The 13,653-nt window shown below is 36.5% G+C and overlaps 1 protein-coding gene across 6 annotated transcripts in view; it reads left to right on the forward strand.

Annotated features, from left to right (window-relative positions):
- The first annotated feature begins 44 nt into the window (after positions 1-44).
- Positions 45-13,653, forward strand: part of ABI1 (abl interactor 1) — a 90,295-nt gene continuing 76,686 nt past the window's right edge. For all 6 annotated transcript variants that reach the window (XM_007420755.4, XM_007420756.4, XM_007420753.4 and 3 more), the window contains exon 1: positions 45-308. In XM_007420755.4, coding sequence (XP_007420817.1) covers positions 192-308 — 117 coding nt within the window. In that variant the 5' untranslated portion in view covers positions 45-191. The remainder of the gene's footprint in view (positions 309-13,653) is intronic.

Below are 13,653 nucleotides of genomic sequence, written 5' to 3' on the forward strand. Positions count from 1 at the left end.
GGAGGAGGAGGAGGAGGGCTCTTGAGAGGAAGGAAGGTAGGGAAGGGAAGGGTCGCGAGCGGGCGGGGAAAGCCGAGCGTCTGAGGCGAGAGCCAGGCGAGAAGGGCTCCCACAATAGCAGGCGGGTCGTGAGCCGGTGGCGCTCCCGCGGTCTCTTGAACGCCGGAGGGAGCAATGCCGAAGGGTGGAAAATGGCAGAGCTGCAAATGTTACTAGAAGAGGAAATCCCTTCGGGCAAGCGGGCTTTGGTGGAGAGCTACCAGAACCTCACCAGGGTCGCCGACTACTGCGAAAACAACTACATCCAGGTAAGAGGCCGGGCGCGGGGTGGCAGCGGCTCCGAGGAGCGGCTGGGTCGCCTCCTTCCTCCCTTTAGTGGGCTGCGGGGGGGAGTCCCTGCCCTCCGCCCTCACAGTTGCAGGAAGCGGGCATGGTATGGCCGGCAGGTTCCCCCCCGCGCTCTTCCTTCGGGTTTTTGCTTTAAACTTTTCACCACAGAGGGCTCTTCCCCACTTCCTCCTCCTCCTCCTCCTTCTCCCCCCCCCTGCAAGTCCAACTCCACCTCGGTCGCTCTGCTCTTCGGAGAGGAGGGGAAATGGGGGAGAGGAGTTGTTTCACCACTCCGGAGCCGAGGGTGTGCCTTCTAATAGGTGTTTACTGTAAGGCGGGCTCGGCTGACTTCTCTGGGGTTGTGGTTCGTTTGAATGGGGTGTGTGTTTCGATGATGAGCTGCTCTTCCCGAGCCGGTGTCTTCCAGCGATGTCTGGCGGCCACTGCCACCATTCTCAGCAGCCAGCTTGGGGAGGATAGTGGTTGTCTTCCAGCACAGCTGGTGGGCACCAGGAGGAGGGAGGGGGAGGCCCATCCAGAGGCAGGAATGGTTCGTGGATTTAATAAGACTGATTGTTACCTTCCTCAAGCCAGTTTTCTCATTCTCTCGTGCCTTCTCATTAGTTTCTCTCTGCCCTCCTGATAATCGCTTGATGATCACGTGTACAGGTTGCAAAACATGCATTAAAATAATACACATACATGCGTTAGAAGAGCAGGATTCCAACTGGAAATAGAGAATAATTGACGGTCTTAAGTGGTGCTCAGGGCCCAAATGGTGGCCAGATTTGTTCCTCCTGTTTTTCAAATATGTCTTTGGGGATGTGGTGAAAAGACTCTCATGTAAATGGTGAATAATCATTTGGCTTGCTCATCTGGCAGGGTGAATAAATCCTGGGATGATAGGAGCAGGAGCAAAGGCCTTCTTGCACTTACGCATGCTTGTGGGTGCACCTACTCTTATAATAACTTAGGGTAATGTAATAATGTGAGTTGATTCTATATGGATATTCAGTGTTTTGGCATGTAATTCTTACTGAGACGAAATGAATTACATTCCTGCATGATATTAAATTGTTGAAATAATCAGCTTGAAAAAGAAGTGAACTGCAGCTAGACAGCCAATCAAATAGAAAGCTATTTCAGTATGTCATGATGCTGTCTAAACAGGTAGACTTCATTATTAAGCATTTTACAGCAATATTTCTGCATTCCATAGGAGAGGACTTAGTATGTCTGAATGCTGTAAGAGAAAGAGAAATCTTTTCATTCTTAGTTCCAATCACTCTGTAATTCACCTCTTCAATGATTGTTATGAACTGATCCTCAGCCTTTAAAAAAAATCATAATTATAAGGATATGTGGTATGGTTTTGAGATGCTTAATCTGATGCATACATCTCAGATGTTAAAATGTAGCCCTACTTTGTACATTTCTGATGGAGGGCAGTATATTTTGGAAAAGATAATAGCAACTTCATAATTCTGAATATATTTTTAGTCAGAGAAAAGTAGTATGGGACCTGTTGCTTGCTCCCTTGTGTTCTTCATTACACTGTTGATCCAGAAATCTTTTTATCATGGTTATGATCCACATGAATTATGCTCTGTAACAATATTTACATATAAAGTCTTAACTGCTCATTTTCCTCTGTTTTTCCAAATACTTGTTGTATTCTGGGAACAATATGACTCTCTCATTGTCCCTTGTATTGCTTTCAACTGATATTTATTTTATTAATTCATAAATTCCATTTAGACACCACCCATCTTACTATATAAATGACTCTAGGTGGCTCACAAATAAAAGCCATAAAAACAGTAAAAATCTTACAAAATTGTACAAGTTAAAAATATGCTGTTCTGAATCTGTTTAACATTTTTGTTGCTAGTTTAAGAGCTTGTGAAATGTCTGTTATGTTTTAAACATTGATCTGCCCCAGTTGCACTAAAAAATATGACAAATGAATCCACTTTTTTGAAAAGCAAAAAGTGCATGGATAAGCACAGAATTCTATACCTGCTTCTTGGATACTCCCTTGAGATTGATAGATCTGTTGCCTTTCTCTTCAGCCAACCTCCGATACCAGTATGTACTAAGTTAGATGAAAATTGTGGAGAATAAGTAGAGACCATCAGTGTAATTATATTTATTTATGTACCTTTTGAGGGGTAGAGAGTAGAAAAAGCTGCTCCTGAGATGGTTGGGTCAGGCGTATGCTTAAATCAATGAGATTTAGTCTAATAATCTAATGTTTAATAATCTAAAGCAGAATGTGGGTTTATTTATGTAATGGTTCCCTTCGTGTATGTATGATCTTATATACATGTGTGGTATGTGTGTATTCATCCTCTGGTGAGAAGAGGGGAAAAAAAGATAAAGATTCCGATGAGTTTGTATTAGTACAGGGAAAATATGGCTTAAAAATTGTGTGATAAGGTCATAACAGAAAGGATTGTGAATGACTCTGCTTTGGACATGACACAGCAGATTTTTACATAAGTTTATTTTCTTACATGTACTAGTAACATCCAAAGGAGAATTTCTATACGAAATACATGCAGGTTATATGTTACAGTATACATGATGTAAAACAAGGTAATGATCTTTGAACGCTGTAGAACAGAATTAATTAAAATCTCAACTCCAGTGTGATTTTGGTGGTCTCAGACTGTTTCTCTACTTTAGTGCATGAGTATCATAGGGATAAACTTGATAAATCTTGAAGGATTTGTGTAAAAATGTGGAGCATTGATGAAAAATGTACTATAAATATTGTTAGAAATTGGGAAATGTTTTCCTGATATAAATGGACAGGGCAGGTTGGAAAATAGGATAACTAGTCTGAAGTAGAATTATTTCTGGGTGAATATTGTAGTATAACGTAGTATTTAGTTGGTATTTTTGTATTTTTTTCAGGAAGAATTCACAATGTATCATAACTTTTGGGCAATTCTAATAACTATTGGCTTGTGCCATCTTGAAGTCTCCGCCTTTTTAAAGGCTTCTGTAATTTCTAATATGAAACATATAATGTTGCATTCCTGACTTTTGAACCTATTAGCGCAATAAAAGCTGGAAGAAATCATACACATTATTTAATATGAAAAAAGCTTGAGAGAAAGCTATCCCTAGATGATTAAAAGTATTTAGACATCAGTTGGAATATAAAGCTTGTCTTTATTCAAGTAAATACAGAGATGCCCTTTGAATTGCTAACATACTTATATTGGTAATTTAGCATGAATTCATGTCATAATTTTCTGGGCATTTTTCTGTTTTAGTTTAACTTACATATAATTTAAAATGTATGGAAATCCTGCAAGGATACTGAAACACTGATGATAGACCTGGTTATAAACTGCTCTTGCAAATATGTTCAGATCTGTAGTAAATACCATAGAATTTCACACTCTTCACAGTTGGAGGCATAGCTTTTCCATAATTTTGTAAATCTGCATTGGTTTTGCCAAACTTAAAATAGAGCCTGAATATTGTTCTGTAAAGAAATGTTGCTTTTCATGTTCAAATTACACTGATGTTTACCCAAGAATTTCTTGAGAACATGTTCAGCTGTGGATAATGCCAGCAGCTAGTATCTCAATTCCTTTCTACATTTTTATGGTGATAAGGGTTAAATTAATTGCTGCTGTGGAGTTTTCTTGCTCCACCCAAATAAAGCTGCTAATACAAATGCTTCAAAAAAGGCGAGGTTACTTTTGGTTTTACTCATGGGAAATATGACAAATACAGTGGTGAGGTAACTGCAGCATGTTTCAACCTGTTAGTGTGTGTTTGGTTTCTCCCCCAACCTCATGTATTTGATATAATTTGTGGTGAACCTGAGCGGTATTATATGCTGTTTTCATGTGCTGTACTCTAGTGTGGAATGCATGTGCTGTATTCCAGTGCGGAAAAGTATTTTTTTTAAGTAACAGTGCTTTAAGAGAATGTATGTCTTTGAAAAGGAAATCTGAATGTTAGCAGCTGGTGAATTGAAAAAAAATCTTTGCCTGGGCTAAGTTGTACAGTACAAGAAATCAGTGGCATTTTTAGGGTAATACTTAATTTTGATGCTTTACAAGGGTTTAGTCTAACTCAGTATAAGGTGATAAATGAGTTGATAATACTGATTTGATTTTTCGTGTAAGCAGAATTATAGTAAAAGCTAGAGGAAGCCATCTGTTCCACTGTTGGACTAGTATAAAGATTGTGTTTCTAGGAGATTAATTTGGTGGTAGTGGCAATGTTTATGGTGATGCTTTCCAGTATTAGAGAATATAACATGGGAGGCAGTAGGATGATGTGAAGTGTGCATGCTGGGGCTTGGAAAGGTATCAGGGTTATGCAACTGCTGTTTGCATTAGTTTCAAAGGATGTTCAGTCCATTACAACTGTAACTCTGCCCCAATGTACATGTGCATCCCCATAGAAAATAGTAAAAACAAACTAAGAGGCAGGGCTACAAAAGTAATTTAAAAGAGATCCAAGAACAAATGCCTTTAGAATATTTATGAAATACGTTTTGACTTTTGCTATGTGTTTTTTTATTATAATTCACATATAAACACAGCTTCAAAGCATATATATATATATATATATATATATATATATATATATAAAAATTTAAATTTATATATAAATGTAACAAACATGAGATTTTTTATAATAGTTACATTGTTGGATATGGGATATGGAGACCTAGATTTGTACTCAACTATTACATTAATTGGGTGATCCAGGCCAATAGAATGTTTATTTTACATTGGTTACCTTTGCCATTGTCTAAATACTATCACAAATATATTAGTAGTAATAAAGGACTGTTCAGATCTCTCTCTCTCTCTCTCTCTCTCTCTCTCTCTCTCTCTCTCTCTTTGTGATTTTTGTTTATATGAGGTGTATATGACATTTTTGGAAGGAAGATAGGTAGGTTTTGTATGTACTTATTGGCTTTTTTGTAGCTTTGTATCCAGGGTGGTCTTTCTTTGAAATGGGTATTTTGTTTTGGAGGGACAAATAAGTGGTTTGGCATTACGTTTTGTACTCATGGAAGGGTTGTGCCATAGAGAGGATACAGTTGCTAAAAAGAATTAAGGGCTGCAGAGGGAGAAACAAGGGTTTGGTATAGTGTGAACATCAGTGCCTTCTTTATCTGCTCTTTTGTCTTGCGTTTCTGGTTGGGCAAAAGGCTTTGGCAGGGCACAGCACAAACCAGGAATAAGCAAAGATTCAGAGTTTAAATGCAACAAAACAGGGTTAGTACAAGTCAGTATTTATTAAACTTCAAACAGTGTTTTCATTTGGGGGTTTGCTCTCTCTCCCAAAATGATTGGTTGCCTTGGGTTGGTTCAAACGTTTTAACATACAGAGTCTTGAAATTCTGTATGAAAAAGATACAATTGGTAGCACTTTCAACTTTATTGATTAGTCTTACAACCATATCAACAAGAATAAGAAACATCAGCAAAGGTAAAACAAATAACTAATACACAAAATCCATGATACAATAAAATGTTATAATAATAAAATGGGATAGTACTAAATGGGATAATACTACTATAAAACAATTGGTAGCAGAACCTGGCTGACCTTGGTTAATACTGAAAAAGCTCGATAGGGTAAGGCCTGATTATTACTTGGAAGTGAGAACACCAGAACTGTAGGACAGACTGGGAGTTTGAAAAACATCCTGAAAAAGGCAACAGGAAAGCGCTTCTGTATTTTGCCAGGAAAATTAAATTGATGTAACCTGTAGTCCTCAGGAGTTGAACTCCTCAAAGGATTCTTTACCTTTGTCTTATGTGTGTATAAACAACTCTTAACTTTCAGCCTAACTAACCAAAATAATTTATCTGAAAGTTGGGTTTACACTTACAAAATCGTGATACTGTATATTCCTCTGGGGAAGAAAATACAGGTTGGGTTTAATATCACTAAATCATAATGTACCTTGTTTTGTTTTGATTTAGCCTGTTATGTGAAGCCAACCACTAGACAATGTTTATTATTTATCCAATGATCTGTTAAATAAAACATGATTAAATCCTGGTATAGTGCAATGTATAAATTTTGCCCCAGAATCTTGCACTCAAGCAGAAATAATTTTTTGGAACTTGAGTGGGTTTTGTCTCTCAACTAAGCAAGAATATGAACATCTACTTTAGTACCAAATTCTGAAAGATTCTTTTGATATCTCATGCTGAGTTCAGACAGATGTGATTAAAATCAGTGTGTAGGTTTATTTCTGAAATGTCTAAATTGAATATCTCTAATATATAAAGGGTTATGTTCAGATCTCAATATGGCTGCTGAAGCTATATTGCCAATACTGTATTGCAGGGTTCCTCAAACTTGGCAACTTGAAGATGTGTGGACATCTTCAACTCCCAATTCTGGGAGTTGAAGTCCACACATCTTCAAGTCACCAAGGTTGAGGGACCCTGCTGTATTGCACTAGAAAGTAACTGCTGGCTAAGTAGCTACATGACATAGACAGCAACCAAGACTAAGGCTTCAAGATAGCAGTATCCTAAGTCCTTTAGGTCTGATATGTACTGATTACCTGAAAAGGCTTATCTGAAACAAGTGAAAAGGGAATGCTGGTAGATTTGAAAGATGCCAGTGGGATTCAAAGAAAGTACCATTTTTGAGGAAATCAAGTGCGTGTCAGCTATAGGACTGTATGAGGAACTGAATATAAATAAAAGGAAGCTAATGCAAATGCTGTGGGGATTTTAGGATCTCAGTAATGATGGGGGAGTTTGTAGAGCTAAGTTATTGTAAGTCTGTTGTAAATTTCCAGAATCTTGTGAAAAACAGATAAAAACCTTGGGTGCTGGATTTTTGCTATAAATAGAGGTAGGCTTTTTATTTAAATTTTCTGCAGCATGCTGACCATTTTACATATGCAATATATTTTTAGTCATGCATTGTTCCTTGCTTGGAAAAAAAACAGTTAGGAATCATGGGCTGAGAAAGTCTTGACTCCCTAACTAGAGCTAACAAGGAGAGGCTTGCTGTGCTGTGCATTTTCTATTCCCTAATTTTTGCAGTTTCATGTCTTGAAATGTAAATTAACCTTGGACCCAGTAGCAGTTCTTCTCTCCAAATCACAACCTATCAACTGGGAGGGGAGATAAGAATTTTTTTGCTTTACAATTGTCGGAGGGAATCTATGGTTGGCTTCACATTCTGTGCTAAGCCATAGCTTGTTCTAACTACATTAGATGAATAAACTACACAGTGGATGAATAACAGTGGCTAGTTTCTCAAATGCTAAACCACACACCATTGCATTGCATGGCTAGTTTCACAGAGCAGATTGAACTGGAAGCAAACAAAGATCATCCTGGGTTAGCTTGACAGGTGAATGCTGTGAGTGATGAAATTCAAATATTGTGTCAAGTCATGGTTTGCTTAACCACAGTTTATTGAATAAACCACAGTGTTGCCCAAAATGTAAGCAATAACAATAATGGAATAACAAATGGATTATTATATGCAGTCTATAAAATGACATCTGTAATTTAATAATTTTAAAAGTACGGATTGAAGAAAGTACTTTCTGTATTCCATAGTGGTCTGATGCATTTAGTGCTCTATAGAATGCCTGAGGAAAATGAAGTAATTAGATATTGTCTTTGATTGCAAATTCATTTGGGTTAGAATAACAAAATGGTTCTAATTGATAATCTGAAATGTGTTTCTTAAAATTACATATTAAATAACTACTGGATTCTACCAATTAAATAATATTGTTGATGGTAATACATTAAAAAGTATAATTCAGAAACAAATATGGGTTGATGAATAAAATAAAGATGCACTGTGTGTTGGTTACAGTAAATAAATGTTAAAACATAGTTGTTGGAAATGTGTGATTTATCTGTTTTGGAAAAAGCAATATTTTCTACTAATCAAAGGATGTAGCAAAATGTGTTACTATGGCAGAGATTTTCTGATATTTTACAATAATATTTTATATTGTTTATATTATAGTAGTGAATTCATTAGTAAATCAGTGACTATCGATAAGTATAAAATATAAAGTAGATTTTTTTCTTTTTTCTTAGTCTGTATTTTTAGTTTGTATTTTTAATTTTTTTCTTTAAAGATTGTCTTGTTGATTGTGTATGTATAAACTAAATACCTAAATATTAAAATAAATCATGGTCAGCATCTTCCTGTTTTATTAATTTTTTTTAAGTTACACATTCTTAAAGTTTGTACCATATCGTCCTGACCTAATTCTTGCCATTCTTTAAAGAAAAATATTTATACCAAACTGTCTTGGATAGTGTATTAGAATGCACATCCTGTTTACAGCAATCAGCTGTAGACATTTTATTCTGGGAAAGCATTTTTTTTAATTCTGCTCTTCAGCCAAAGTGTTTCCCAGAGTGGTTTACATTCAATCAATAAAGTAAGGCAGTCTCTGTGCACATACTTAAAAAATCTAAAATATGTTCTGCAAAAAGAAAAAAAAATTGAAAGGAAGGAGGAAACAAGCACATTAGGCCAATTTTTAAAATTAAAGGTTATGTAATTATATATCTGTGTACCTTCTTTGTTTTTGTAGCATATGATTAAACTGGTTTGTTCCTTGGACATTTTTATTTATTATATTCTAAATACTGAAAGACTTTGTTCAAATGTAATACCCATTAATTGCCAAGGAAGTGTTCTGTAAACCTAGTAAATTTGCTTATTTTGCTCTGGTAGTGCAGTTGCACTGTCTGGAGTTTTACGATCTAACTTGCTTTTAAACAACAGTAGCTGAAATACCTGTTAGTATAAAAGCATACAAAGCAAGAATGTAGAATCAGAAATTCAGTTTAATTCTATAACCCACTTGTTTTAAATAATCTTGCATGGGCATTCTGAATAAGTGCAAGAAGCGTCTTTGCTGGATTAGATCATGTAGCCTCACTGAGGCCAAATTGGATCTGTGAGTGAGCAGTATGTAAGCTTAGAATTTTTGGTTCCCATGGCAATATTGCCAGGAAAAAAAAAACACCCCACAAAGCCCTCTTAAACTGCCACCTGACAATGTAAAATTCAGAACTTTTCCATACAAGCACATTTCATTTGTATGCAAAGATTCCCTTTCGTTGGTGTGGTCTCCTTGGATTCAGTGTGATAGCATGGGAGGGGTTAATAGTGGTTTGGTGAATGAGATATTTCAAAGGTATTAAATATTTAATACCATCTTCGTGCAGTAGATTTCCTACCAATGTATGAACTGATGTTTGTATTCAGCACGTCTTCAGTCTTATATATCCTCCTTTTGTATCAATGGCTGCTCTGTCACCAGTTTGAAAGAGTAATTTATTAAGGGTACATCTGTCCCAGCTTATTTTTAAATGATCTATGTGTGGAAAAACTAGAGTAATCTGTACCCCTTCTCTTATCTCTTGGCAGATAATTACTGTTTTGTTGGTGTGCTGGTTTCTCTGTGAGGCTTTGTGCTGCTCCTGAATCATCGCCTTCTTCCTGTGTTGTAGTGATGTAAAATTTTCTGAAATTTTGAAGCAATTAGGGTGAAAAAATGGAAATTTTGGGAAGTGGAAATAGAAGTTTTGTCAACACCCCCCTCTCCCCCAGATAGAAGGTAGGGCTGTGGGTGATCTGCACTGGAATGGCAAAATGTGATTTGGAGTGGGTGCGGGTACACATGTAGTACCCGCCAGGAACCTCCTCAAACATATTTGCTAAGTACGCTATATACTTGCAGATAAGCTGAGAATTTTAGGTGCCAAAATGCACCCGAAAAATGGGTTTGGCTTATCCATGGATGGGTTTATCCTAGAGTGAATATGGTAATACTTTTTAAAAGTACCCGTATTTCCTGTATGTATTCGCCTGTAAGCCTATCTGTGGATAAGCCGACCCTTGAATTTTTAACTAAAATACCATGAAAAATGCGCACCTGTGGATAAACCGACCTGCATGTTTCATGGTATTTTGGTTAAAAATTCAAGGGTTGGTTTATCTGGGGGGGCTTATCTGCAAGTATATACAGTAAATGAATGCCACCGCTACCCCACTTCCAGCACAATGAAGTCAACAGGTAAACAAGAACTCAACCATTAACCTTTATGAAAAGTCAGCAAGAGGAAGAAAGACCACGAGCAAAAGAGGACTGAATATTTCCTTCTCTTGGGAAAGTATCAGTGTTTCCACTCGGAAGGAAATGCATTCTTGTCCTTTTATTTAACAGTTATGTTTTGTAGTTAGTTCTTGGCATAGGCATTGTAGTGAGCTGATACTGTAACATAAAATTCGTGCTAGTACTGTTTGTGAAGTAATTTGGGGGGACAATATATGAATACTTCTCTCAAATGCTGTATTTTTAAAATTTCATAATATATTTTCTCTATTCTAAACTAAGGAGATTTGGGGAAATTGAGGGAAAAATGGGATTTCCCTCTCCCACGTTTTTTCTATTTTTCGCTTGTACTTTCACATTTGTGGATGGGACTCAGTCCCCCCACACAAGGAATACAGTATTGTGTTTGATCTGCCTCAGCCAAGCTTCTCCGGAGGGCATTTGAAGAATGAATGATCACCACTGTACTTCTGAGCCTTTGAATTGCAATATTATGGTATTCTCCTTTGATTATTTAAGTAATATTATGTTTTTAGCTTATTTGTTTTTATGATGTCAACTATCGGGAATTGTTTTCTGAGTCATACAGCATAAAAACATAATAAACAGTTCCATTTTCAACCTTATATTGTGGCTTCTTGCTTTTGGTTATCTTCCCTGTCACTTCTGTGCCTTTCTTAATAATAATTTAGGTACTAGGCAAAAATATTTCCATTTTTCCCAGACTTTTAAGTAATGGTAGACTTTTGAAAAGGATGATAGTTCTGTATTTTAGTGTCTGTCTGAAAGAAATGTTGCTATGCTTTGAAGCTTTTACAAAAAATTATACTATCCATGCATCTTGTTATTTATTCATTTAGCCATTATGGCATATACGTGGAAGTTGCAGGATATAAATTATGTACATAAAATACATAATAAATCACATTATGTAAAATGCAGGTACACTGCCTACTGAAAGTTACCCAGGCTACCCGATGTGATTGTTATAGTTTGACTGACTGAAAGTCTCCATCTATGGTGCCAGTGTTACTATTACAACATAGCAATACTGCAACAGAGGTATTTCTGTCAAGCCCAGATTTTCATACTGCCATTCCAGTGAAAATAGATTTTACTACTGTTTGTGCTTGTTTTATTTTGTAGACAAAACAGAACAACAGCTTGGAATCTATCCTGGAATATAGTTGTTCAGACAAAATGCTGAACTGCATTCCAGTTTTTTTTTTTTTTTTTTTGAAAGATTCTGAAAGATTGAAAAGCACATGCCTGAATGCTTGAAGTCACGTTTAAGATTACAATCCTATGCTAGCACTGATACAATTAGCTGTAATCTTTAGAGTTAGAGTTGCACATATTTGTGACAATTCAGACTCTAAGCACAGACTATCTACTATAGAAATTTAAAGGCATCTAATATCATGGATAAATATGTAACATTACATATGTCTGTATATGTTACATTATTCAGATAGTAAATGTAATACAACATTTTGTCACAGAAGATAAATTTTTACAAGGAATTGTACAACTGAGCGTGAACCTTTGATAATTAACCATAAAGTCAAAGTGTGTGTGTGTGTATTGGCCAGCAGTTATTTATTGAGAAAACCAACATACTTATGCCTTCATTGGTAATCAGCCGAACAGGAGTGTTATCTAAATTACCCAACCTCTGGTTTCTTAACACTAAACCGTCCCTCTACTTGGTGAGCCTGCCAGATTCTTATTCTAGATGTGCATGGACCGTAGTTGTAAAGGAGATATGAGGGTATAGGCGGTGAGAACACAGAGGTGAGCAAGGTGGGAGTGGAGAGAGAAAGAATGTAAACAACCAGAACAGTTGGGCTAGATAACATCCTTAGGGCAAATGTCTTTCTACAAATTAACATTTAAAATGGGATATGCCTGCTATTATGGGGTGCTTTTTAAATAAAATGCCTACAACATAGTAACAAATGTATATCTCTGTAGTTTACAACTTGAACGTCTGTAAACTGTTAATGGAATCCAGCAATAATGAACTTGGCTTGCATATAACCAGTCATTCATTCATACAGTTGTTACTACTGTCCTTTGTTGACCAGCCTGAAAAAGACCCATACACCCTTATAGGCTTACCAGAATTTCCAGTTCTGAGTGTTCCATTGGTTTAATTTCATTTAACTTGACCTGATTTATTTAACAAATTCATATAGTCACCCATCTACTCCAGGAATTCTGGGCAACAGACAGAAATAAAAACATACCAACTACACAGATCCATTAAAAAGAAACTTGGTTGAGGCCTCTAAAAGTCACATTATCAGCTCATCAAACAAACCCCATCCATGCAAGAGCACCATCAACATTCAGTCTCAGTGCTGAGGGAAAGAACCAGGTTTTCACAACCTTCCTTCACAGCTTTGATACTATGTCACAATTTACATTTTCATACCTAAAAACCATGTCAAGTTGGACATTTCCCCTAAGTACAAAGATGAAATTCCATGTTTAATCACCCAGCAATGAATATTCAGAAATATTTAAGGTAGAAATAGGAGATCTTAATGAAGAATTTTGGGGAGATGATATAACTCAGCTTTCTTAATGCCCTCCAGATGACCCATAGACACATTGGCAGGGGATTATGAACTCTGCAGTCCACATTAAGTTGAGGTAGTCTGTTATAGCTGGCCCCAGCAGGTAATATAAAACAACTAAGAGGTCTGCACATATGAAAGCACATTTCTCTATTATAGTTGCTTATGATTGGAATGACAACACAATCCATGAATAGGAGACATTTGGAAAAGAAATTTGATTTTTTTAAAAGGTGGCTCGTCTTCCCAACCCAGTGACTCACACTTAGTCACTAATCTTACTCTTTACTCATCTGGAAATTAATCATAGTACAAAAGATTACACAGAAACGTTGGCAGGCTTCGCTGGATGAGTTTTACTACAATGTTCCTCTGCTCTTTAAGAATTGGCATATCTCATCTTAGTCTCAGGTATGCTTTCAGCCTCAACTTTCAGATTTTAATGTGGAAATCATATGATATTTCCCTGAAATTAACTTAATTGAATATAATGGGACTTACTTCTGAGTAAGTAATCTATAGGATTGCATGGTAAGTTTCTAAGCTAGCATTTACAACATGGAGGATCAGATCTGACCTAAAATTAGTTGTTGGATTACTTGTGATAGTTCCATAATTTTGTATGGTCTG

Source organism: Python bivittatus, unplaced genomic scaffold, assembly GCF_059951505.1.
Source record: "Python bivittatus isolate LINGU-HERP-01145 unplaced genomic scaffold, Pbiv_v1 ctg000610_np1212, whole genome shotgun sequence".
NCBI lineage: Eukaryota > Metazoa > Chordata > Lepidosauria > Squamata > Pythonidae > Python > Python bivittatus.